Here is a 26,705-nt window from a genome sequence, read left to right on the forward strand (position 1 = left end):
GATATTACCAGTGTATCATTATGAGGTTGTACGATGCCCTCGATATCTTCGTCGCTAAATGAAATGGTTCCCTATGAGACATAATCTTGGGTGCGCTTTTCCCTCGTGATGGACATATTAGTGCGCTTTATCATTGGCCCTTGGGGGACATCGACCCCTCCAATGATCATGTTGATGACGTGCCGAGGTTCTTCTTGTTCGGTCTGTTTATTAGAGTCTATGTTCCTGAAATGATTTTTGGCTCGATTACTCAGAAATTCTTGGAGGTGCCCGCTATTAAACAACCGGGCAACTTCTTCTCTCAATTATCGACAGCCCTCGGTCCGGTGGCCATGAGTTCCATGATACCTACACATCAGGTTAGGATCTCTCTAGGTAGGGTCGGACTGCAATGATCGAGGTCATTTGGTTTTCTTGATGCGCCCAATGGCTGATACAATGCTGGTTGCATCAACGTTGAAGTTATACTCTAATAATCTTAGTGCTGCCCTATCTCCGAGCGGCCTGTCGAAACCATTTTTTCTCATCAGACCTCGGCTATAAGGCCCTCGATCGCTTCTCTTTTCGTTCCTTATGGGGTTGCGCCTGGACCCGATTCCCCTTCGATCTGCATTGTATGGTTGATACCGATCTCAGACCGTCCTTGATTCATGGGCGACGACTCTCTTAGATCTCTCATTGGTTCTGATGGGATAAAAAGACCCAGAAGGGGCTCCGAGTTGGTTGTCCTCGACTCTGATTTTTGACTGGTACTTGTTGTGGACGTCGGCCCAAGTTACCGCCGGATACTCTACCAAATTTTGTTTTAGCTGTTGCGAAGCCAAAGGGCTTCAGGGGTTAAATCCTTGAGTGAATGACTGAATGGTCCAATCATCCGCAATCGGAGGCAAGTCCATCCGTTCCATTTGAAACCTTGACATGAACTACTTGAGCATCTCATTGTCTCTTTGCTTAACCTTGAAAAGGTTCGATTTCCTGGTCTCGACCTTGATGGCCCCGGCATGAGCCTTCACAAAAGCATCTACGATCATAGCGAACGAGTCAATGGAATTTTGGGGTAAGTTGTGATACGGTGATACCATGTCATTGCTCTTGTTGACAGAGTTTCCCCGAAATTCTTTAATAACACCAACTCGATTTCATCGCCTTCGAAGTCGTTGCCTTTGATAGCGAATGTGTAGGAGGTCACATGCTCATTCGGATCCGTGGTTCCATTTTATTTTGGAATATCGGGCATACAAAACCTCTTCGGGATGGGCTTTGGTGTCGCGCTCGGAGGGAAAGGCTTTTGGACAAATTTCTTGGAATCTGGTCCTTTCAATATCTGGGGTGCTCCCGGGATTTGATCGACCTTGGAATTATATGTCTCCGCCTTCTTGTCGTTTGCCTCAATTTTCTTTTCACCTGATTCCACCCCGCTTCGTTAATGCTTTAAGCATTTTCATTACTTCGGGACTAACCCCAGACTCAACTTCACCCCGTCTTTAGGTGATCTGCTCACTTCTTCGGGTGTTTTTCCCGGACGGTTTGGGCTCAACTCTGCTGGGGGCGCGATTTTGATTTTGCAGCTGTGCTATCGCCGGATGTTGAGCCTGCAACATTTCGAAGATTAACCGTAGGCTAACCCCGTCGCCTTCGGACGCTCCTCGAGCCGTTGGTCAGGCTCCTTCGCGAACGCTGCTCCCGGAATCGGTTAACAAGTTGGCTTCGATGGCCACTTGCAAATTAGCATCGACTAGGTCGGCAACTGGGACTCTGTTGGGATCAGCATGGGGCACCTCGTTGCTAGGCACCAGATTGTTGTTTTCGCCATGATGGCCAGACTCAGCCTCAACGTTCAAGTGAGTAGACTGAGAATTTGACATTTTCAAACTGACCTGAAATTGAGACCTTAAAGAACAAGTGTAAAATAGAGTATGTTATGGAGATTTGTATCAAACCACCACTATTATCCTTAACCCCATGGTGGGCGCCAAACTGTTTACCCTTAAAACGGATAACAATTGAATTTATACGCTGTTTTAAGGATATGTGGATTGATTCAACACAAATAATTAAGAATGTTAGATAAACGAGTTAAAGACAAAAAGAATAATCAAACCAATTGTGACGTTAAGGCCGGACTTAGATTAAAGCTGGACAGTAGTTCTCCCCTCGACCGGACTCTCAATTCGAAGCCAATTGTGTATAAAGAACATCAGTAAAATAAGAAACTTTCAATAGCTAGAGAGCAGAAAAATGAATTTGCATTGCCTTAGTTTGCGTGTTACAATGTGTGTTATCGAATAAAAAGCTTCCCTTTTATATATTAGGAGAGTTTCTTCCCTAGTACAATTCAAAAAAAGGTAAAAATTCTCCTTTCTCGTCAATTATTGATCCGCTGATGACATAAGGCGAGATCCGCGTCGTGATATCCGGTGAGGTGCGGATATCACGGCCCTCTGTTAGTCGTGTGCAACCGTTGCCATGCTTTCCGAGGTCTCGAGGCTCGTTCTAGGTTCGGGGTATATTATCTTATCAGGCCTGGTGGCGAGCACCCCATTCGGACCTCGGTACAAGAAGTTCCCAGCTTCGATTTCGATCTCATATACTGTTACTTTGTTTGATTCACCGGGAAGTCGGGGTGTGCGCTAACCCCGATTTCACCCGTATACACATATAATAAGCAAATTGTTATAATGTCGAAAAACATAAACACATATTTTAGATTATACATTGTACACTAATTTGTAATATATAAACTAATTATCCTACAAAAAATAATTTACACTACATCATAATCCCAATAATAGTACATTACTATTATTTGCATTACGACCCCTCTCTTTACCAACATTTCCATAAGTTGTCTATGAGCCAGAAAAAGACCTACTACTTCTTTCCCGCTTCTTTCAACTCCACTTATCCACTAACGCCGCCGTAATCACTGTCACTAATGGCGGACAAGAAGAAACGCCGGCGAGCAGCTCACGACTCCGACTCCGATTCCGATGCCCTCCCTTTCAAATCCAAGCTAAAACCCGATTCCGTCATCCTCCAAACCCTAAAAAACCTCAAGGCCTCCTCCGCCGCCTCCAGTTCAAAAACCCTAACCCTCGCCGATGTTGGCCTCTCCACCACCTGTCGTGAAGTCACCGACCTCCCAATCGACGAAGTACAATACAATATTGGATCAGTAATGCTTAACCTCGCTCGTTCCATCCTCGCCGGCGAAGGTTTCTCTTTCAACGTCCCTTCCCGTTCTTCAGCTAATCAACTCTACGTCCCCGAACTCGACCGCATTATTCTCAAAGACAAATCCTCTGTCCGCGCCTTCAGCAATGTGTCTACTGTCCGTAAAACAACTATTACTACTCGAATCCTTCAGCTTATTCACCAGCTTTGCACAAAAAACATCCATGTTACTAAGCGTGATCTGTTTTATACTGATGTTAAGTTGTTTCAAGATCAAACACAATCTGATGCTGTTTTAGATGACGTGTCTTGTATATTGGGATGTACTAGGTCTAGTCTTAATGTGGTTGCGGCTGAAAAAGGAGTGGTTGTTGGTAGGTTAATTTTTAGTGATGATGGTGATATGATTGATTGTACGAAAATGGGAATGGGAGGGAAAGCTATTCCTCCAAATATTGATAGGGTTGGGGATATGCAGAGTGATGCATTGTTCATACTGTTGGTTGAAAAGGATGCAGCTTATATGAGGTTGGCTGAAGATCGGTTTTATAATCGATTTCCTTGTATAATTGTGACTGCAAAGGGACAACCAGATGTGGCTACTAGATTGTTTTTGAGAAAAATGAAAATGGAGCTGAACTTGCCTGTTTTAGCGTTGGTTGATAGTGATCCTTATGGGTTGAAGATTTTGTCGGTGTATGGGTGTGGATCGAAGAATATGTCATATGATAGTGCAAATTTGACTACACCGGATATCAAGTGGTTGGGGATTAGGCCGAGTGATTTGGATAAGTATAAGATACCGGATCAATGTAGGTTGCCAATGACTGAACAGGATATTAAGACGGGGAAGGATTTGTTGGAGGAGGACTTTGTGAAGAAGAATCCAGCATGGGTTGAGGAGTTAAATTTGATGGTGAAGACTAAGCAAAAGGCTGAGATTCAAGCGTTGAGCTCGTTCGGGTTTCAGTATCTATCTGAAGTGTATTTGCCATTGAAGCTGCAAGAGCAGGATTGGGTATGAGTGTTGCAGCCTGTAATGGCAGCTCTTGCATACTTATATCTTGTATGGTGAATTTGTATCTCGTTGTTTAGTTACTTGAATGTTATTGTATGGTTTACTTTTTGTTGATATCAAACTTTCATCAAATTAGAGTTCAGCTTTTGTTAACCTGGAACTTGATCTCTTCTTTTCTAAGATTGGTGTTTTCCTTTATTATTTTTTTAGTTCAGAGTTATAGTTAGACATAGCTTGGTTTATATATTTTTTGGTGAATGGGATGCTTTTGCTCCTCTAATATATGCAAATATAATGTACCAAGCAGGAGCTAGTGGAAGCATAATTGGAATTTTACCAAACAGCTATATATAATTATATATGTTATGTTACTACGACAAAAAATCCAAATATTAATGAAAGGCACCAAGAGCACAACAATCAGAACACATGTTATTTTACAGGTTGAGAGATGTCATTTTTCTTCTGTTCTGTTTACATTTTGATGGTAAAAGGTGAAGTTTTCAGCACATGTGGTATACTGGTGTTGTCAAGTGTACAATGCTATTCAGTAGCTAAAAGAATAAAGATCAAAGAACTCTACAAAAACAAGAGTTCAGAAACTTTTATACACAATATGTTTCTCATCATCATTGCTCTATAGAAGCATCTAATCTTCTTGTTAGCCAGGACTGCAGTGATTCTTTAGGTATCCTCAATTTTTGCAAAACCGCTGGTCGCCTAGTTGGAGAATGCATATTTGCTCGTAAAATACCTCTTTCTGCATGTTCTTCCATGTTTGAACACTTCTCCAGATTGTTTACCCCATCCTGGTTTTTGTCATTTCCAATTCTTGATGTTGCTGAAATTACATCAAGTCCCAAATCATGTTGCAAAAGTTTGATTACTGCTCCCTTAATTACACTTTCTTGTCTGACAGCACGTATGCCTACTTCTTGAACTCCTAGAAAGATTTGCACGTCGTCTTTAATTGAATCTCCTGCAACCATATCCAACCACAATATTGATACTTTAAAATTTATTGTAATACGATGGATCTTTGTGCTATATGGACTGCTGACATGACCACAAGTATGCCGAAATCACCATTTGGCCAATCTAATCGTAGTAAAAGGCAGATGTTATCTAAGGGTATATAGTACTTATCAAAAAATTCAAAGAGCTTATAGTAGAGTCCTTGCTGTAATTTACTCTGCATGGATCCAACCTTCTCTAAAGTAAATATTTTGAGACACTGAAGTTGAAAAGGCCAGATCTTTTGAGTTCATCTATTTTCTCACCTGCAGTGTACTTCTCTCTAATCATTCTCAAAACTGCTAGAACCACAATCCGAGCTTCAACCTGTATGTATGCAAAAATTTGATGGGATAAATCAAGAGAATATGTTAAACCATGAAAGTCTACAGAAAGATCAGATGGTTGTATAAGACAAAGGGCGGAGCCACAATACGTGTTACGGGTTCGGCCGAACCCAGTAACTTTGGTCCAAACCCTATATTTGCCATAAGAAATCTATTGAACATGTACAAATTCTTAATTTAGCGCCCAGTAACTTAAAAGAACTAGAATTTCGAACCCAGTAACTTCAAATTCTGGCTCCGCCTCTGATAAGACAGACATCCTCCAGACAAGATAATGATATTTCGATAAAATGATAAGATCACAATGGCAGACCAAGAGATGTGTGTTTAATTTGCTTTTTCCAGAATTTTTTTGTGCGAATATCTAGCTGGATTTTATATTTACCTTACTAAGCCCACGAAGATTAATGGATACACTATTTGCATTATCCTTCTGCAAGTGTTCTGCAACTTTCTCTAGAATCATACTTTCAGGCTCTAAACCAGATCTATTGCGAGAGCTGAAGTAGCCTTTCCTCTGATTGCCATTTTGGATTACTCCTTCACACCACTGCTCAATTAGTTGCTTGAGATAGTAATCATTGGGTTTATACCTGCAATGTTTCATTTGTTGTAAATGAAGAGCATATTGAGAATATATTAAATTGATTATGTTCCTAGACCAATGCTAACCCAATGGTACAAAATGTTATCCAAAAAAGAAAAAAGAATAGAAAAAAAAAGGAGATATAAAAGTGCCTCCTAACTAAAACTTGTACACGCTCTACATATGCTGTAGAAAATAAATAAACAAGTCAGAAAAGCTATTAATGATATTAATTGGGACCATCATCCTTGTACCTTAAAACTAAAAAAAGAACAAACCAAGATGTCCCACAGGAAACGGTGTCTCAACCTCCTCCACTACACCTCCACCTCCCAAGCATGACTTTCACATACCTCCCACTGATTCATGTCCCGTTTATCTCAAGATCCCCTCGAACTTGATATTGCATTTTCACATATCAACACTCTCGAGCTCATCGATACAAAATCCAAAATGGAAATTGAACTAAATTCCAAGGTCAACAGCACCACATGCACCCAGCTCCTTGACAATGCTATTTCAAGTCAATTTGAGGAGAAAAGTATAACCACAGATGACCTCACCGTCAAGGATAACTTTTGGGAACGATGTTGCACTTAGTTTTTAGGGAATCAAAGGATTTCCTACTATTAAGGATTCCATGTGGTTCAATAAACCAAATTGGATTTCCATCGCAAGGTCACAGGAGTGAGTCTGCACTAGCAAATGGCTTTTGAAGCTGATCATTACTGCTTCAAGATAGCCAGCTTTTCTTTCTTCTCTTTTTTTCCTTGATTCTTACACTTTCCGCTATCTTAGTGTCTGTTCTATTTATTTTGTTCGGAGCAGGCTATGTTGCCCATTTATCCCATCACAAAGGGAAAGAAGAGCGCAGTGAAATTTTAAAACAAAACCATAAGCAAGGATCAACAGCAAACACCCATCTATCGAGTGGAATATCTAAAGTTTCTAATGGAACACCAAAGTATAAGAAAAGGCACATTAAGCCTAAAAGATTTCGAGTTACATACCCTGCTTTCCGCATGTCCTGATATATAGCCAAGCATTGTTGTACTTCCTGCAGAGATCCATATCTACTACGAGCTCTAAGTAGAGTATTATATGTGACCTACAAAGCATTATAGAGGTTATAAAGCTGTATATGAATTTGTCGATGTCACATGACAGCCCCCGGGTACCAAATTGCCCTTATTCATTTAAAATGTTATTTCAAGTGTTCTAAAAAGCGCAAAAAGTAACAAAGTGTTGAGGCTTAATGCGAAAAGGGAGAAGTGTAAAGCACCCTTCTTTGAAGTGAAGTGCACAAGTTACAAGAAATTAAAAACTATCAACCATCTATGAATTTAGTACAACAAATAATAAATTGCAACAACTAACTCACTTCAACATCTAATATACAATAATGCTGATATTAATTCAACTCTACAACAGTGAGATTCAAAAAAGCACAGGACACTCGTTGAAATCACTTTTTGAGTCATTGTTTGAAACACTAAAAGGCATGACTCCGCCCATTAAGCAACAACAGTTTGCTTCATATTGCTTCATCGCTTTAAGGCAACAAAATGATGGCTTTTAATAACACTGGTTATTTCAAAACAAAAGGTGTGAATATAAATAAAATTCAAGTAATTTCAGGTGGAAATAAAATCAATGCCGTTTTAAGTGCAATCTAGACAAATTAACTCACCATATTTGGTTTTATCTGATATCTTTTCATTGCTGCAAATAATGAAAATGCACTCTTGAAATCTTTAGTTTCCACGCAAACCTGTTAAGTGAAGAGGAATATACAATATGTGAATCTATCATATCAACCATACTTATATAAACATCATATAAACTGTTCATGAAGTAACGTGCTATTAAGAGAGAAGAAAGCTCAGACCTTGATAATTGTTGTATATGTCACCACATCAGGTTGAATACCAGCCTCTCGCATGGATCTCAAAATCTGCATTTGCATGAAACAGGTGTAATTCATGTTGCTGTAAAAAAAATCTTATATATAAAAAATTGCATTTTTATTCCATACCTAGTTTTTATAGAGCTGTGTTTTTTGTAGAATTCTTTATGTTGTGCACACAACTCTAACTTTAACATTTACATTAAAAAGTTGGAACCTCATACTAAAGGTGTTACACTTTTGGACGAAACAAGTCATGTACTTTGCACATGATCCATTTTTTAGTCCTTTTTCAAAGCCGAATTTCACTTGCACATCTATTCATTTGTGAATGAAGTCATCAATTGTAATCAAACCTCTAATTTGCCTACAATCCTCTTAATATAGTATTACAAGTTAGTATTTATTTTATAAATATTTACAATAACATTTATATAGTTTTTTGTGCCTTTCTAATGTGAATATCTATAACCTATCTCAATTGGAAATTTCTTAAGTTTTAATTGAATGTTGAATACTCAAGAAAGCAAAACAAAATCTCTTACTCATGCTAACAATAAGTAAGCAAAAAATAAAAATTAAAAACAACTCTTGCATATGTAACTTCTTTTTCGTTGCAGATAACATTTCGCAACCAACCAAACTATATGCAAAGGAATTTCAATTGCAATGCCTGTTTTTGTCCTCTATGATAACTAATTTCAGTTTCAATGTGTAAATTCATATCTTTTGAACTATGTCAATCTCCCAAGTAATATCTGAGCCTAGCTAGGTTAGGATTAGAGAAATGAGTAAACAAAAGAAGTCAAATACTAACAGAGGCAAAGTAGCAGTTAAGAAAGTTAACTAAACTCCACATTCCACCTTTCTTTCTTTAAAGCAAGCACACAATAAGGCAGCTATGGAATTTAGTAAGATATGCAGACCAAATAGTTATTTATACTACAAAATATCTTTCCACGTCTACTAGTACTTGCAAGGTTCAATTATTTGAAGAGTTATAGCAAATTCCCAAGACAATCAGTACTCCATTAACCCATGCCGTAGCGGAACTGGTTAGATGTTGGCAAAACAATCAAAAGAAAAGGTGATCTTTTTGTCTTCTCTTTCTTCCTTTTCCATTTGGAGTTGAACAATTTGCATAGGGCATGGACTTCAGAACCATTGCCCGCCGAACCAAAACAACAGCAGAATTTGGATGAATTAGATGTAGGACAGATAGCAACTGCTGGTGCAGAGGAAAAAGACATGTCATTGAGTGCTTAAGACCTAATTAAGTTAATTTCATGGCTCTTAGCAGCTTAAAAGTTTTACATAAAAGTGGAGGTACAAAACTGCAAAGGGACTTCCTAACAGGATGCCGTGTCTCTTGTTTGTTTCAAATGCTGATCATGATACTTATCACATTAAACCGCAAATGTAAAGAAAGAAAGAGAACATGTTCAACCCCCAACAAAAAGCAGTGACTAAGATAACGGAAATAGCACTACTGCATGCTAACTGAGGGAAGTGACCTCCAACAGTTGCACAAGGTGATGGCTTAGACTGGCGCAGGGCATCTTTTAAACAAAAAGACCAGCTAAATATGGTCTAAGTGCCATGTTCCTGTTACAGTTAAATGAAATAGATTACATTACCTGCAGAGCACCCTCTACATTTCCTGATCCTCCACAGATGTCAATCAAAATAGACCAGCTGATATGGTTAGGAGAAAGACCTACTTTCTTCATCTCTTCCATCAAAGCTTTTGCTCGGTAGTAATCACTCCCGCATGCCTTCATCAAAGTATTATAGATCGAAGTAGTAGGTCTAAATGAAATCCTTGTAGAGAAATGTCCATGAGGTGAAGCAGAAGTGCAGTCGGGTATACTACCAGAAACCATAAGTGTGGGGGAGAGATCAATGGTATTGTCTGTCTTGCTGCCTAAATCTCCACAATTATCCTTCTGCAGAGCATGTTCCTTCCAGGACCTGAATAGTCGAAAGGCCCTATCATATTGGCAGGCCTCAACACATGCATGAAGAAGAATGTTGTAACATTGTGAATTAGGTTCACAACCAGCCTGAAGCATCTCTTTAAATAACTGAATGGCTTGGTCTACCAGGCCTGCATTGGCACAGGCACTGATCAATGAGGACCAAGTAACAATATTGGGAGTGACACCAGCTGATAGCATATCTCTTTTTATTTTAAGTGCCATCTGCCACATTTTTGCGTCTGCAAATACCTATAATATCAAAACAGAGGATGTGAATATATTCTTTTTCCTGATAAGTCAAAAAGTATCATTTATAAACACCACGGCGTGTCAAAAAAGTGTGTATGAGATGTGTGTGTGGCTCTGATCGAGTCATACATTGTCTTCCACCAAGTTTGACCAACTATCCATACAACATGATATTTTCTCGTTACACCAAAAATCCAATTGAACTAAAAAAGATCTTAATGCTTTCTACATCATTCTCACTATGTGTAGAAATATAGAGGATGTGAACATGTAATCAACAACGTATCACACAGCAGCTTTACCTGGATGTGGAAAAACGATTCAGGGATAGTGAAACCAGTAAATGTGTTATCTAATCTATGGATCCATGTTCAAAAGAATTCCTCTCTTTTTTCCTTATTATTTAATATAGCCCCTTGCCTCTAGGAGAACATAGTAAAGTGAGATATTCAGTCAGAGAAGCACATCAACTATCTCAGTTTTATACTGCAGCACGAATAAGGTGAGACTTCACAGCTTTTTGTTCGTAGTTATGGGCGATATCAAGCAATGGATTCCATCCACAAGGTTTTAAATGTTCAACACAATTCTTCTTAAATTAGGAGGCCCAGTTATACCTTAATTAAAGTGCTGTACGTGAAGACATCCAATTTCAATGTTCCTGCGAGTTCTAAATGCTTTAGCTCCCCATATATTTCTTTGGCCAGATCAACTCTTGTAGCAAGACAACATGACTTCAGAAGGATATTGTAAGATGTCAAATCAGCTGGAACACCTAGTTTCTGAATGACAAGAAATGAAGTGAATAAAAATTCTCCTCCTTGGTATTTTCAGCTAACAAGAACACAACAATAGATAAATCTTGATAAACAAACAAGATCCCATGCCCAAATACAAATCACAAAATAGGAAAAAATAAATTGAACATTACATTTTAGAATTCTTTAATACTAGCCAAACTTCCCTCATCAGATGCATTTAAGAAACAAATTGAAGATTAAAAAAAAAAATCACCCTGTGCCAGCAGAAAACTAAATTTATATCATACACAGGATTTGTTTGGGATGAAAAGGGAAAGGATTTGGAGGAATAAAAAATGTATTCCCCTTATTAGGTCAGGAAATAAAAGAGTGCTATACAGCAGTCCATCTCAGCTTCTCAAACCCTCTGGAACTTAATGGAAAGGAGAAGTAAAACAGACTTCCTCACTGGCTGCGCGAACAACTAGAGGTAAACAGTGAAAACTTCACCTAAATTTTTTTAAAAATAAAAATTGAAATGATAAGGTTTTATCATACAGCAATAAGACTGTGCTGGAGATCTATGCAGTGAAAATTTCAGCTAATGGAACTAAAATACTTGTAAAGAGCATCTATCCCTTCATTACTGGACACTGCACCTCCTTTTACATGTGAGTTTTTCTGCATGCGAGTTAGACTTGTTGATGTTGTGTATGTGTGCTTTGTGGTGCAGAACAAAGAGAGTAAGAAAAGGCTTACTTGCATTTGCTTGTATATATCCAAGGTGTAACTCAAGTCACAGGCATTTACATTCATGAGGCTGTTGAAGACATAAATGTTTGGTGTAAACTTGCTAGCAATTAACCCCTGCACTGAAATTTAATGTTATATACGCATGAATCAACCAAGAATAAAGCCGAACTACAACCAAAAATAAAAGTAAAAGATCATTCTACTTGTTCCTTTATAAGTTTGTTACATCTGAGCTCCACCTATGCTGTAAAAAAATGTCTCAGAGGAGAGATGCTTGTTTCTTTGATTATGTGTTTGATAATCAGCATATGGGCAAGCCAAATTATTTTATGGGCTGCGCAGGTGGAAATAAATTGATCCCAGGTAGCAGTGAGACTCGAACTTGAAAGTTGAGAACTCTATCAAGTTCGACTTCGTTCCGAATTACAAGCTCTAACTTTAATAAAAGCTTAACTTACTAGAGAAGGGTGAATTAGTTAGTTAGTTACTCAACAATTTTATTTTATTTTTAAAAAAAAGCAAAAACAAATAAGGAATTAGAATGAAGTCAAGGATATTCTAATTTCTTTTACTATGTGTGATGCGCAATTCCCATGCCTCCATACAACTATATTGTTTTCCAAATCCCTTTATTACTCATAACAATAAACTGATTCTGCAAATAAGTATTTATCAACAAAATCTTAATGAATCGACAAGGTTTTCTTTCTCATATAATCGGATCACCTGTAACCCCTTTATTGTGATAAATAAGAGCAATTTATTGATTGCAAGCATCAAGTCTTGGATTACCGTAACAGGAAATCTGATTTATTAATTAGATGCACAAGTCTATCTAAGATTCAAATGGTATACGATACCTCATATATGGACCTGGACTTCATGTAGTCACCACAAAGACCACAAACATCTATTATTGTGCGGTAGATATACAAATTCGGGGTGTCCTGGTTCTGCTTGGATGCTTCAAAGACAGTTAGAGCAGACGCCAAATCTCCTTTCTTCCCAAATTCAAGAATTACAGTACAGAACATAATGTCCACATGTGGAAAAATATGTGCATACCTGCAGAGAGTCATGATTGAACTTACACAGTAAAGACATGTCAGGTAATCATGGTTTCCTCTATGATAGTACTATGTTTAAAGCATTTCTCAATCCATTATAAAACCAAGAGAAGTGAATTTCCAAGCACAAAAGAAAAGAAAACCATTAATTGGATAATGAATGCAGGAAACTGACAAGTACCTGGAGCAAACAAAGTTCAAGACCAGGCGGATAAAGTGAACCAACCAACTAAACATAAGATATCTGGAGCTTCTATTTAAGTGAACTAACAGCCCTGGTAATAAATATCATTCATTTTGTGCAGGTATGCCATATATCTGCTTTTCAGTGCCTCAATTCAATCACAAGCAATGAAGCGTAGATGAAAAATACTTCTAACCCATTCCTTGATCATAAAAGAAAAAAGAGTTTCTAACCCATTCCAAGAAATAATAAGAAGGCAGGCCTAACGTATGACTAACTATCACTGTGTCATTGACAAGTTACGTATGTTCAACTGAAGAGGCTTTAGCCACCCACAGGAAAGAGTGTACAGAACAGAAAAAGTCACTAGTCTAACTACCTTTCCTGGAACATGTCTCAAAGATGGTATATGAGATGAATTTTTTTTTCGATAGGTAGTATATGAGATGAATATCACTTATGCCTCATCCAAATAGCTAGGGCTGCTATATGAATCCTTTGCATCCATACTATTATATTCAGGTCCATTTCATTCTTTTGATAAGTCCATTCAGGTCAATTTCTTTACAACACTAAAAAGTTGTCATATAAGGCAAATTAGTAGTTCTCCGAAACTAGAAATGCTATCAAACGCAAATTTATCCCAACACTGTCATACAAGTCTCTGATAAAGAAAAAGGACTCTTGAAAATAGCAAGTAAACTTTAATTCCAACTAGTTGCCGTCGCCAAAAGAGATGAGCTTGAGAACCAACAAGCACCATTAAAATAATGCCAAGAAAAGGAGAGAATGGTGGATAAAGGTCCTAAATCTTGTCCTATTATGTTCCTTATTTTCATTTCGGGAAAAAGAAGTATCAAACCCAGAGTCTCGAGCATATCTACTACAGATATCCAAGTACCTATGTGTATTTTGGTCTTAAAACCATAATCTTTACATATATTCAACTTTAAAGTTTTAGAACTAGCCGTGTCCCGGTCCACTTGTGTGCACCTTGACTTACCTCCTACCAGTACAGCTACCAGATAACTCTGCCCACCTAGACTAACATATGGGAAGAAATCATGCTGTGTTTTTTCTTTCGGCTGGGATTTGAACACATCCTCCCAGGACTTTCCCACTTCATTGACTACAAGGCCATACCTTTGGGTGCACATTGATCTCTATGTTCTGATGTCCATTAATCTTTATGCATGCCACATGTTAGTCAAACATATTCTAGATGATTGATCACTCAATATGACCACAAATGTATATATTCTCCTCAGAAGAAAATAGTGGGAAAACTAACAACTCTGCTATCAAGAATAATTCGGTAAATGTCAAAAACGATATTTCAGATAAATAAAATAAAGAAAAATGTCTTAATGGAGTCACCATTACAAGACATATTCGAAGAACTGCACTATTTGAGAGAACAAAGAGAATTTGAACCAAAACCCAACTCTAAGAGGTCTATGCGAAGATTGGGAAACCGAAGCTAACTAAGCATATCACTGATAGAGAGTCTAAACACAATAAATATAGTGATTCCACCTAGATAGTAGGAAGATGCATATGTTACATGCTTAGGCACATGGAGTTTGTCAAAATAAAAACATTAGAGGTGCTGCACAATAGAAAAGGACAATGAAAAGTGCTTAATGATAGTTACTTGTTTCATACTCACAAAAACAACTGTTTTGTTATTCATGATAAACAACCATTTTATTTTTATGCAGTCATCTCAAATGGAGCATTATGTATCAAGAACATTTCAAATTCATGCCAAATTGGAAGAGTAATACCTTACAGCTGTATTTGGCTTTCTTTGGCTGATACAAAGTCTTATAATCTCAGACGGCTTCACTAATTCCTTAATTGGCATACCACACCCTGAAGCAATAGCATATCTTAAAATATATCAAAATGCGAATGTATTTATAATAATCTTCACAAGCCTATTTGGAGAAAGATTTTTGGCCATATGCAATTCAAAAAATCTATAAACTTCAAGCATTTTGGTTTTGCACCTTTTTAGATATATTAGATATACCAAACAAATGTTGGAATTTGAGATACATACTCAAACACTAGTCATTTAAGCCTTTAATTTAGATTAACAAATAGAGTTAAAATTATATAAAGCGTCGGTGTAAGGAATTTTTACAACATCATGTCACATTTACTGTATAATTTTCAAGAATACAAATCCCATACTTTAAGGAAGCTTTACCGGTAGATATAACTTAAACTCTAGCAAATAGCACTTGAAAACATATCTGAAATCATATATGTATACCTTAACAGTAATTGGAGAATAATGTAAGAGCATAACACATAAATTATACCTTTAAGTGTTTCCATCAAGCTCACAGCTTCCTCAATTTCACCACATTCCATAGTCCGCCTACACTCTCGAGAAAGAGAATCAATAGCAGCTCCATCGAGCAGCTTCAACGGCTCAATCCCTAGCTTCTGCGCCCCCGTCAAAAGCTCAACAACGCTCCTTAGCTTCCCTTCCTCAAGTAAACGAACAATTCCATCAGAAACAATCTTCGCATTCAACAAAGCCGCGAATTCCGCCGCATTCACTCCCGAAACCACAACGCTCTCCGCGATCATCAATGAATCATTGAACCTCCCATCCTGTGCTAGCTTCGACGCCAATTCTGCATAGTATTTGAGACCGTGAACATTCTGTGAAGCGGAATCCCATCGCAGTGTAGATAGAAGTGGAGACTGAGTAGGCTTTTGTTTGGGCTTGAATTTAGGCTTGGGCTTAGCGGTGGCGCTGCGGTGGTGATGTGGCGGAGTAGGGGAGGAATTGGGCGGGAGAGTAATGGAAGAAGATGGAAGAATCACCAGCGCTTCTCTCATTCCTAGCCAACCGTTTTTCTGTTGGATGTGAAATGCATTTTTAAAAAGATTTTTGGTGTTGTGCTGTAATTTTTGGAGACTGGGATTGAATTTGAAAGGCGGAGGCGTTTGCACTTGCTGTGTACTTTAGCCGTTGTTTGGTAAGTAAAGGATAAAAATGAAAGGGGAATATGGGAGAAAATGGAGGAAATCCACTCTTTTTCACAAGTTGAAAGAAAGAGAAAAATACAAATAGAATAAGAAAATTGTGGATCAAAAGTTAAAATTATTTTTACGTCTCTACTTTTTCCTTCTTCTTTTTTATTTGCGTTAAAGAGAGAAAAAAATGGTTAAATTGTATGTTTTGTTTTATTTTTCTACTATGCGAGTGAAGAAATGGATCCTATATTACAGCTTGTTTGGATGGTTGTTACGTATCGTTTCATAATGTATCGTATTGTATTGTATTGTATCGTTTGATGAATATAATTTTTGGATAGATTGTGTCGTTTGCCATCATTTTATGATATCACACACCAACAATATGAATAATAAACTTGTAATATTATTAAAAAAAATTATGATATGGTATATAAAAAGGTAGGGTAAATAATAAAATAAAATTATTTTATAATAATGAAGGGTGAGATTGAGAGAAAAAGACAAGGTAGCGACGCGACCACACCAAATTCGTTACATAAAGTGGCACATTTCGTCGTTACGTAATGACGGATTAAACGATACGATACAATAAAATTTAACTAACAATCAAAACAGACATCATATTTAAATTAACAATACTATACAATACAATAGGTAACAATCCTCCAAACAAGTTGTTAAGGACTTAAGGTGGTATCATTTTCTTTATTAACTTCTAATCATTTAGGGGTGGTTTGGTAGCCGGTTAGAAAGGAGTTATTCATGTATTAAAAATAGGATAACTTTATACATTGTTTGGTTAAAAGAATGGGAAAAAATAATCTCCACATAGAAGCTAGCATAAATTATACACAATGTTTGTTTTTTTTTTCCTCTTTTCCACATAAAATGTAGCATTGCTAATACAATATTTGGTTCATGTTTTTCTTTTCCGCATAACTAATACATGTATAAGTTATGAGGGAATCTATGTATTATTTATGAAGGGTAGAAGGTGGAATAACTTATACATGTATTAGTAATACTTGTATTAAAACACAAAATGACAAGAATACTATTTATTCAAACTTATATATATATATATATATATATATATATATATATATATATATATAAACTATACTAACAATTTTAATAAAATAAAGTAAGCTAATAATAAATAACACTCGCATTATATTTATATTATTAATCTCCCCATAACTAATCCATGCATAACTAATCCCAACATAACTCAGTCTTGCATAACTTATCCCTGCATAACTAATACATGCATTACTTATTCCTGCATAACCAATACATACATAACTAATACCTGCATAATTAATACATATATAACTAATACCTGCATAACTCTAACCGACAACCAAACTGACCCTAAAGGCTTTACCATTCTCTTTGCAATTTTAAACAAGATACGTTAGTAGGATTTTACCCCAGCATTGTATGTTCTTGCAGGTCGTTCTTTAATAATTTAATTTTGGTGTGTTACTCTTTAATCTTTATGATAATTATATATTACTCTTAATTAATTATCTTTTATCACTATAGTCTTACACCTAACCAACATTGGGAGTATATAGTTCGGTTTTTTGTGGTTTTTGTCTTAATTTTCACATTGGAATTAAATGGGTAATTTTTAAAATTTAAGAACATAAATCAATCAAATGATGAAGAAGATTAACGAGTCTTAGTTTATGAAGAATATTATGTTGTTTAAACTTAAAGGCGGACATGCAGGAGCTTCATAAAATTAAAAGTCTAAGTTTAATTGTTTTATTAAAGAATAAAACTTAAAAATAAAAGCAACATCTAGAAGGACATGATTTGTTAGAAATGAAAGCGTGAGAAAGTTGACGAGAGAGAGTTTGTTTCTTATATGAGACACATGCATTAATGAAATACGAGGAATAATAGAAAGAATTAAGAGACGTCACCAAACGATCACATAAAAAACTACAAAATGATGAAAAATAATAGAGAAAATGAAATTATATTGTGAAAGGCCGAAAAGGTATAATATGATATGCCAAAGATCCAATTATTTAATTCATGTTTAGTGAGTCACGCAATCATAAATATTGCATATAGTAATATGTGCTTAGTATTAAAATTTGTGGCTCACATGATGATTTTAAAATACAAAATGAACTTCAACATCATCGAGTTATCATCAAAAAAAAATTGCGACATTTATTGCATAGGGAAGGGGATCCCATGACCAAGGTTACTTGGGCCAACTTAGGAGCCCTTTATGGTCAAAATATGATCTTTTTTAGACCAATCAATTTGCACGCGAAAATATTTGGTGATTGAGAATGTGGTACAATATTTAAAAAGTTATGTACGATGCATTATTCTTAGACCTTTCTAATATGCAGGAATGATTGACGATGAAAGTGTGGTGTGATGCTATTCCATATAGCTCGAAAAAGCTTGAAGATTGCATGAATCAAAGTTGGAACAAAAATAAAAGGGATAAAAAACTAAAATTGAGAACGGTATCATAGCGGTAGTGTACCAATATTATAGTTTCTTGAAAAAGAATGCAGTAAAGATAGATTGCTATAGCATTGGTACAACACAGTTATACCTAATATAAAAGCTTCTTAGCTAATTTATTGGTTAGTATATGCTTTGTTCTTAAATTAGAAGAACTCTTAAGAGAGATCTGATACCTCTTGGTTCGCATTTAACTTTGGATTACTTATTTTCAAGAGTCAAGATTCTTGAGAGTAATTTTTTTTTTTAATTTTCTCTACATATGAGGTTCTATCTCGTTGTTCTTTAAAGGCAATCGGGTTAGTTGTCGATTGTTGTCCCAAATCTTCAATTATTCCATTTTCATATTCCGATGTCATTTATATCTCAAATCATAAGGTTGAGTGTTGTTCTAACAAAATCCATATATCAGTATCCATGTAAACTTCTATAGAAACCTATTTTTTAGCGAACCACGTGAACATGTATGACTTAATCTAACACAAATTGCATAACCAAATAAGGCAAATGTAAACCAGAATCATTTTAGGTCGAAGGTCCACGAATTCAAATATTACTTATGGCGTAACCCCGAAATCTTTTATATGTGAAAGAAACTCGAAAGAATCTTTATCCATACCAACAACTCATCAATGGATGAATAATCCTTAGCCACCTAAAAATTTTAAGTCTTCACATGTTTTATTAGGCCGATAAAAATTTTAAGAAAGAAAAAAAAAGACTTTATTGTAAGAAAACATTTATTCTTAGTGACTATAGTGTACCTCTCACAACAAATTAGGACTCATAGCGTCATTTACAAAAGTTGAAAGATTTGCTATTTTAACCATTTCTTTCCCCTAAAACACCTTCTCACAAAAGCGTCACACATAGAACCCCATCTCCGCCTCCGGCCACACTCATTAATCTCCGAGCCGCCTTTAGGGTTTTGAATCGCCGGAAAAATCCGATTTTGCGACGAAACTATCTAGGTGATTGTGGGGATTGGATGATAATATAAAGATGCCACCAAAGCAATCGAAAGCGGATTTAGCAAAGAAGCAGAAGGTAGTAGAAGACAAGACATTCGGTCTGAAAAACAAAAATAAGTCCAAAAATGTCCAGAAATATGTTCAGTCCCTTAAGCAAAATGCTGTGCCTAAACCTGACCCTAAGAAACTTGATGCCAAGGTACTACGCTATTTTGTGTTATTATTATTTTTTGTGTATTTTTCCCCGATAGATATACAGTATTGATGTAACTCACATCGGCTAGATTTTTGAGGTATACTTGTTGTATCATTTTTTTTGGAATTGTTGTCTTATGCAGGCTAGAGAGGACTGATATAGCTGACTCGATTAGTTTGGAATTGATACATAGTTTGTGTTGTATTCTTTTCGTGTGATTTTTTCCGAACCGAAATAGAGAAGGTGGATGCAAAGGATTCATATATCCTACACTAATTAGCTTGTTTTTGAGACACAGTTGTTTTTTTAAATAACTGTGGTGTCCGGGCTAGCTTGCCTGAGCAGATGGGAAGAATTTTTTTGCCTCTGCTGGGATTTGAACCTTAGACCTCATGATTCTCCTCACTTCATTGACCACTTGGCCACATCCGTTGGATGCTTAAGACATGGTTGTTGTAGTTTTTTTTTTGTTTTTTTATAAATATTTTTAAGCCCAAATAAGGCAGGTTGAATACAGACCTCTATATAGCTGACTCCAACTAACTTGAATTTGACTACATAGTTGTTGCATTTTTTGTTTGTGCCGTTTCGAGCCCAAATAGATCGAATGAAGTGAATCACATAGCTGGCCGCCTGACCCCAATTAGTATGTGATTGTTTGTAGTTTCTGTAGTATTATTTTTGTGTGATCTTTTGCTTAAATGTTGACAAGTAAGCTCAATTTTGTCACAGAAAAAGAAGGAAGAAGAGAAAGCCAAAGAGAAAGAGCTGAACGAATTGTTCAAAGTCGCTATTAGCCAGCCTAAAGTGCCTCTTGGTATTATTCATGTTCTTCTTCTGACTGATTTCTGGCATCAATATTTTTTTTTTGGTTGGTGCATAGTAGTCTCAATATTAAAGAGTTACAGTGGCTTTGTTTGATCGAAACAATTGGAAATGTAGTGTAGGAAGACTTGTAGCAATTATCTGCTCTTTCCTACATCAAACTGGGTCTGTCGAAGGCTGAATTATAAACTTGACTTTTTGCCAGTTTTTATAAAGCTGATAAACGTTGTAACTTTATTATGGCAATTCCGAATATGGCTTAATATAGCCTGTCAATTTATTTTAAGAGACTTTTTTATCGTTCATAGTTGATTATCATTGTCTCTTATCAGTAGTAGTTTGTTTTGTTTCACTCGCTTCTTGCTTTAAAGGGTTGATCTTGTTTCAAATTTTCATATGAAATGCTGCAGCAAAAATTATCATATTTCAAGAATGTTGGGAATTTGTGTTCAGGTGTTGATCCAAAATCTATCTTATGTGAGTTCTTTAAGGCGGGGCAATGTGTTAAGGGTTTCAAGTGCAAGTTCTCTCACGATCTGAATGTTCAGCGAAAAGGAGAGAAGATTGATGTTTTCAGTGATAAGCGTGATGAAGGTGGTTAAACAACACCTTAACAGTTGACATTTTGCATAAACTTTTCTGTTTCTGTGTAATAATCTGTATTATGGTTTTGGTGTTTATTAACTGGCATTTCTTGTCTAAAACATAGATGGAAAGGAAACAATGGAGGATTGGGATCAAGAGACATTGGAGAAGGTCGTGGCATCAAAAAGCCAAGAGTATAACAAGAACAAACCAACTGACATTGTAAGTGTTATCCTTTCCAGAGTATACCTTGAACTGCTTTGGTCCAAACTTGAAAGTCATATTCCGGGGATGATTTGAATTTGTTGATCGGACCCTTTCAATCATTTGATATCAGCTTACCAATATAGCAGTGATTTCAGGATAAAATTCATTGCATATGATCTTCTAAATGGTTACTTTCTTACCTAATTTACTTTCCACTGATATTTACTGTTGTGAGGAAACTTTGGTTATGGTCTATTTGTATAAAATGAAATCCTTATGTGGTCAAGTATTTATCTTCTAGGAGATACAAGAGATCATCATTGCATAGTGTTTTAGACGTCAAACGAGTATGCAATAGCTTGGTAACTAGTCATAGAACTTACAGAATCTGCAGACGTTGCACCTAATGTCCTTTCTTGATGATTTTTATTTAAATTAAATTGCTGAATTCTGTAAAGTAAATGGGTGAAAGATATGGAAAAAAGTAGTTTTTTTTGTTGTTGTTGGTAAAGTACTAATTTTATTAATATGTGGGCAAACAGAAGTAGCTAATAATGAGGAATCGGTGTGCTCATAGACTCAGGAAGTAACATACTGAAGAAAGGCTTTCTCAGAGATATTTTCAATGAAGAAAGGTTCTTCCACACTTTTGCATTACCAGGCATTTTGTTGTTGGATTTGACGCTCTCTGCTACATGTTTTATGACTTTTCAGAGGCTTCCTAGAAGTTGGTCAGCTACAACCTGCAGAAACCAACAGCGAATTTATTGTGATCAGCATACTATGCCTGGTGACAAGAGCAAACTAGTCCATTGAAATGGAACAAAGCTTCCAAATTAGATATGGCTATTGTGATATCCTATTATCATCCACAAAACAGAAAAATATTCTCACTAAAGCAATAGAAACTACAATTTTTCATAGTTTAGTAATACGAAGGAGAAATGGTAAACCACAGAGCAGATATTTTAGTACTGCTCTTTTTAAATGAAATATTCTTTTCTGTTGATCCCCAAAAAATAGAACTATTTACCAGTTCATGAACTGTACTATCCTTTGCTCAGAAACATCTACATGTTTAGAAAAGTGAAGACAGAAGATTGCAATCAGATTCAGTGACAGCTGAAAACAGAGCTTGTCATATTCACCAAAAAATTAGAATCCCCATAAATTTGTTGAGCTAATCCATGATATTCTGGTTGGTATTGAGGTTTGGTTGAGTGATTCCATGAGTTTCTGGTTAGCCTTTGGACATCAAGTGGTTCCTAGTGATTGTGTATCGCAATCTCAAGAATATGGATGGCAAAATGTTATGTACCTAGAAATCAGGACGGATAAAGAGTACCGGAGGAAATGATGCGATGTGACTATAAACTTGTGTATCTCTTGGATAAGTGTTATGATAGATAGACTTTTAAAAGTTCGTGGTTGGTTGTCATGCGCTGGCCAATAGGATGACCTTAAAAGCCCCCAGGGCTTTGGTTTAATGGTAAGGACGCACCGCAGAAAGTGTGGATTGAGCGTGCATCACGGGTTGGACCTTGCCGTTGACACAAAACCTAAGTGGGAGCAGGGGAGAGGGACAGGTCCATGCTCCCCAGAGTTTTGAGCATGTGAAAATAGGATGACCTAGATAGTTTGGTCGTGCAGAATGCATGCAATATCATTTAAGTATTTGTGGACATTGAGAGTTGGGGAAGAAATGTTACTGCTCTAGCACTCCACTTAACTGTCATAATTATTTTGATTTTTCATTGCATGGAGCATGGGACAATGATATGTAGTCCTTTGGTTTGACGTAGTAACTATGACCATATTTCCTCATTTTGAGGTGTATTTTTATGCTTTCATTTTAGTTTGTCATTTGAAAAAGTCGTATTGTAGCAACAAATTTACTACTCTATTCCAGTTTCTTCAGCACGCTTTCCTCTTTAGTCCATGCCAAAATAATCAAAATAAAAAAAGCTTGGCACCTTTTGTATCCAGAAACTATTTAATCTTTACATGCTCATTTTCTGCTTACTGTTATCTCCACTGGATAGGAAAGGAGGGGTTCTTTTGGTGTTTTATAGCATTTATGCATATTTAGCTTATGTGCCTAAAGTTTTAACTTTTTCCGTAAATCCGCCTCCAGTTAAATACTGCCAAACATATTGGAATGGAGGGAGTATTTGTTTCTGAATTCAAACTTTAGATTTGGCTTATATGCAGGTATGTAAATACTTTTTGGAAGCTGTGGAGAAAAAGCAGTATGGTTGGTTTTGGGTCTGTCCAAATGGTAGTAAAGAATGCCATTACAGGCATGCGCTTCCTCCTGGATACATTCTAAAGTCACAAATGAAAGCTTTGTTACAAGAGGAAGCTGACAAGATGCCTATTGAAGAAGAAATTGATGAACAGGTGACTGTACTATCTGAGTATTCATATTGCCAACTACTGATTGCCATTAAAACTTTTATAAACATGTTCATTAATGGAACTGCTTTACATGTTTTCTGCTCTGCCTGCAGCGTGCAAAATTGACTGCTTCAACTCCTTTGACCACTGAGTTGTTTATGGAATGGAAAAAGAAGAAGATGGAAGAAAGAGAGGCCAGTTTAGCTAAGCAGAGGGCAGATAGAGCTAAGAATGATCGCATGAGGTATCATTCTTTTCACTTCTTTTCCTCTTTAGTCAATAATATGTGGTCATCAGCTGGGAAAAGCTCTTTTGGTGGATGCTTATACTTATTGGCAAATCTTATGCTCTCTTTCTTGCAGTGGTCGTGAGCTGTTCATGTCGGACGCTAGCTGGTTTGTGGATGATGTCGGGGCCTATGACAAGTATGAAAGGGAAGAAGAGTCTGGTGAACCCCCGAAGGTAAATATGTTATGATCAATTTTTTTCCGCGTTCTATATCCTTTGTTGGACTGTGTTGAGCATTCAAGATTTTCCGTTGTCCACTGGTGACTGTCATAGATCTACTCATCTATAGTACTGCATAACCTAGGATAGGTAAAATGTCTGGGACTAAGCAATTAACCTGTGTGTAGGGGTAAGAGAGCATAAAAAAACAACAATGTATAATGATCTGTTGACTTTTAGCAATAATTCGCATTGTTAGATTAAACAGTGTCCATTTGATCAAAGTAATAATTTGATTGAGATGCTTCTGGAGCCTTCATCATGATGAATTTTTCATTCATTTCTTAATCTAACTCGAGAGGAAGTCTTAGTCAGATACACTTTTTTGATAGGTAAGCCAGTCAGATTCACTTACTAGTACTGTTTCTTCACATGCTTTTTTTGGAATGCTCTCTGATTTTCTTGCTATTGGGGTTTAAATTTATGAGGTTGATTTATATGACTTAACCTTTTTTGCTGAAATTTTTAAAATTATGTTATATAGTACCTGAGCGAGATATTCAGAGTTGAATATTTTCAGCTAAGTGATAGGTTGTACTAGGCAAAGATTAGGGGTCTTGCTTGAAAAGTTTGTTCCCTCTACTTTCACCTGCCTTGGTAGATTGTATGCAAGATTCGATAGAACTAGCAGATGACAAATTTTCTAAAATATGCAGAATGAAATACAAAATGAAAGACTAAAGCATCTATTTGAAAGCGTTTACTTAACCACAGATCTTATTGATCATTAAAAGAGGTAAGTTTTTGCTTGGGAGGGCCAAAGCATGGTGTTTGTAATCTAGCCATGACTTGGGAAAGTAGACAGAAAAGTGTGCATTCATGTGGTGGTTGTTGGTCTACGGCGGTATAAGTATTACTTTAGAAAGAGTAGGGGTGGCAAAATGGTTAAAAGAACACAATTAACCATCCATATTATCCACTAAAAAATGGGTTGGATAATGAACTTTTTAAAAATGGGTCAAATTTGGATAAGAACCATATTATCCATTTAGAAAATGGATAACCAATAGGTAACCAATGGGTTTAACTTTTACATTTGTAAAGCCTCAAATTGGGGGTTCCTCAAGTTTGGGAGACTAAGAATTCTCCCAAAAATGTTCATATTCAAGAAGTCAGGGATAATATGGTTATCCGTTGGTTAACCCATTTTTTATCCATATTAAATATGGGTCGGGTCGGATAATCTATCCGTTTTTCATTACCCGTTTCGACCCGAACCATACCCAAACCGACCCGCCCGTTTGCCACTCCTAAGAAAGAGATTTGAAAATCCAAGTGTGTAATAGTTGCAGTGTTTTTTAAATTAAACAAAGCTATGCCTATTAGCCAATGATCCCCTAGTTTGGACATTTGATGAGCATGATACTGATGCCATGTGTTTTTGCTTGCTTATTAAAAAAAATAAACTGTTGCCATGTGCATTTCTTGTGTTGTGCTGCTAGTTTATATGCAAAAGCGTCTGCATATCATTTTCTAAATAGATTAGATTTCCTTTACAGGAGAATAAGGAATCTGCTAGAGATGAGGCAAGCTCCTCAATGTCAGCCCAGAATATTCATGATGGTGGTGAGGCTTCTCATAACAACGAAGTTAATGACAATTTTGATGATGATGATGACGACGATGATGATGACCTGGATGTGGACGAGTTAAATGAACTGGAAGCTAGCCTTTCAAAAACATCGTTACAAATCAATGAACCTGGTAGTCACGCTTGATCCTTGTGCCCCAATTTTTGCGTACGATCTGCTTTTCGGTGCATGCTCTTTCATGTCTACGTGATGCAGAATCATTATAGCATGCAAATGGGGTGGAGTGAAATAGCATAGCATATCCGTGTCGTGATGCTCCTAATAATAGTTTGCTATTTTATTAGGCTTTTTACCCTCAGTTCAATGAGTCGTGACTGTTGCTTCCGGAATTTTGTGATGAATTGAACTTTTTTAGTCGTTTTGCCAGCAACATAGAGAGCTATCATTTGTATTTAATTACTGCTGCTACTACTATGCTTTGAAGCATGGGGTGGCCTTCTCCCCTCAATAAATTACAAATTCTTTGAGGGCCATTATGTCATCTGTTGAGGTTTGCTGACAGTTTTATAGGTGTTATGTTGTCTGTCATCTGCAAACATGTTCCAGGAAGTAATCAAAGTTCCATGTTTATTCTCACAGAACTGATAGAGTACTATGACCTGTGCCTTCTTTTTCCTTTCCAGTTCTTTATACGTATGTGATTTAATCAGGTGTGTATTTTTTATCACGTTTTCAATGATTCTCATATCCAGAGGTTGCACATGTCCATCAGTAATAGTGTTACTTCCTCTTGCACTTGGTCTAGTATCTCTTCAGTTCTAAAATGACCACATTTTTAGACGATATGTTGTGTTTTAAAGGTTTGCTTTAGCATAGAGCATAAGTGATTAGGTTACTTGCTGATTAACCAGTTACCACCTTATGGGCTGAAGATATACTTTGTCAATGTGGTGCCTTTGCTGACAGGCC

At 36.6% G+C, this 26,705-nt stretch overlaps 3 protein-coding genes and 1 long non-coding RNA gene across 6 annotated transcripts; 3 read left to right on the forward strand and 1 right to left on the reverse strand.

The window, feature by feature from the left end:
• The first annotated feature begins 2,843 nt into the window (after window positions 1-2,843).
• Window positions 2,844-4,352, forward strand: LOC104097647 (DNA topoisomerase 6 subunit A). Its single transcript, XM_009604249.4, has one exon. The coding sequence runs from the start codon at window positions 2,936-2,938 to the stop codon at window positions 4,196-4,198; it is 1,263 nt and encodes a 420-aa protein (XP_009602544.1). The 5' UTR covers window positions 2,844-2,935; the 3' UTR covers window positions 4,199-4,352.
• Window positions 4,353-4,602: 250 nt separating this feature from the next.
• On the reverse strand, window positions 4,603-16,048 carry LOC104097648 (pentatricopeptide repeat-containing protein At5g02830, chloroplastic). 2 transcript variants are annotated; one of them, XM_009604251.4, is made up of 12 exons: window positions 15,348-16,048; window positions 14,805-14,892; window positions 12,627-12,831; window positions 11,773-11,880; window positions 10,891-11,055; window positions 9,683-10,273; window positions 8,028-8,093; window positions 7,830-7,910; window positions 7,150-7,247; window positions 5,939-6,146; window positions 5,473-5,533; window positions 4,603-5,171 (listed from the first exon to the last, which is right to left on the reverse strand). In XM_009604251.4, the coding sequence occupies exons 1-12, from the start codon at window positions 15,874-15,876 to the stop codon at window positions 4,822-4,824; spliced, it is 2,550 nt and encodes an 849-aa protein (XP_009602546.1). In that variant the 5' UTR covers window positions 15,877-16,048; the 3' UTR covers window positions 4,603-4,821. The 2 variants fall into 2 exon arrangements, with proteins under 2 accessions (XP_009602546.1, XP_009602545.1); XM_009604250.4 differs by having other exon boundaries at window positions 12,627-12,852; window positions 15,348-16,013.
• A 3,303-nt stretch (window positions 16,049-19,351) lies between these two features.
• LOC104097649 (zinc finger CCCH domain-containing protein 11) lies at window positions 19,352-26,377 on the forward strand. Of its 2 annotated transcripts, none has more exons than XM_009604252.4 (8): window positions 19,352-19,686; window positions 20,416-20,500; window positions 20,962-21,102; window positions 21,218-21,315; window positions 23,512-23,700; window positions 23,811-23,941; window positions 24,060-24,159; window positions 25,686-26,377. In XM_009604252.4, exons 1-8 carry the CDS (start codon window positions 19,519-19,521, stop codon window positions 25,920-25,922), a joined length of 1,149 nt encoding a protein of 382 aa, XP_009602547.1. In that variant the 5' UTR covers window positions 19,352-19,518; the 3' UTR covers window positions 25,923-26,377. The 2 variants fall into 2 exon arrangements, with proteins under 2 accessions (XP_009602547.1, XP_009602548.1); XM_009604253.4 differs by having other exon boundaries at window positions 25,704-26,377.
• Window positions 21,845-22,212, forward strand: LOC138896569 (uncharacterized). Its single transcript, XR_011409930.1, has 2 exons — window positions 21,845-21,935; window positions 22,015-22,212. It is a non-coding gene; the product is annotated as an uncharacterized lncRNA (long non-coding RNA).
• Window positions 26,378-26,705: the final 328 nt, after the last annotated feature.

Source organism: Nicotiana tomentosiformis, chromosome 7 (assembly GCF_000390325.3).
Source record: "Nicotiana tomentosiformis chromosome 7, ASM39032v3, whole genome shotgun sequence".
NCBI classification, from domain to species: domain Eukaryota; kingdom Viridiplantae; phylum Streptophyta; class Magnoliopsida; order Solanales; family Solanaceae; genus Nicotiana; species Nicotiana tomentosiformis.

Bases quoted from the DNA above. Each gene is read 5' to 3' on its own strand.
- LOC104097647 (XM_009604249.4), top strand. From the start codon at position 2,936: ATGGCGGACAAGAAGAAACGCCGGCGAGCAGCTCACGACTCCGACTCC.
- LOC104097648 (XM_009604250.4), bottom strand. From the start codon at position 15,876: ATGAGAGAAGCGCTGGTGATTCTTCCATCTTCTTCCATTACTCTCCCG. The intron at 8,094-9,682 runs GTAATGTAATCT...ATGCAAATGCAG, and splicing joins ATGTAGAGGGTGCTCTGCAG to ATTTTGAGATCCATGCGAGA. The intron at 5,172-5,472 runs GTGAGAAAATAG...ATATGGTTGCAG, and splicing joins TAGAGAGAAGTACACTGCAG to GAGATTCAATTAAAGACGAC.
- LOC104097649 (XM_009604252.4), top strand. From the start codon at position 19,519: ATGCCACCAAAGCAATCGAAAGCGGATTTAGCAAAGAAGCAGAAGGTA. The intron at 19,687-20,415 runs GTACTACGCTAT...ATTTTGTCACAG, and splicing joins CTAAGAAACTTGATGCCAAG to AAAAAGAAGGAAGAAGAGAA. The intron at 23,701-23,810 runs GTGACTGTACTA...CTCTGCCTGCAG, and splicing joins AAGAAGAAATTGATGAACAG to CGTGCAAAATTGACTGCTTC.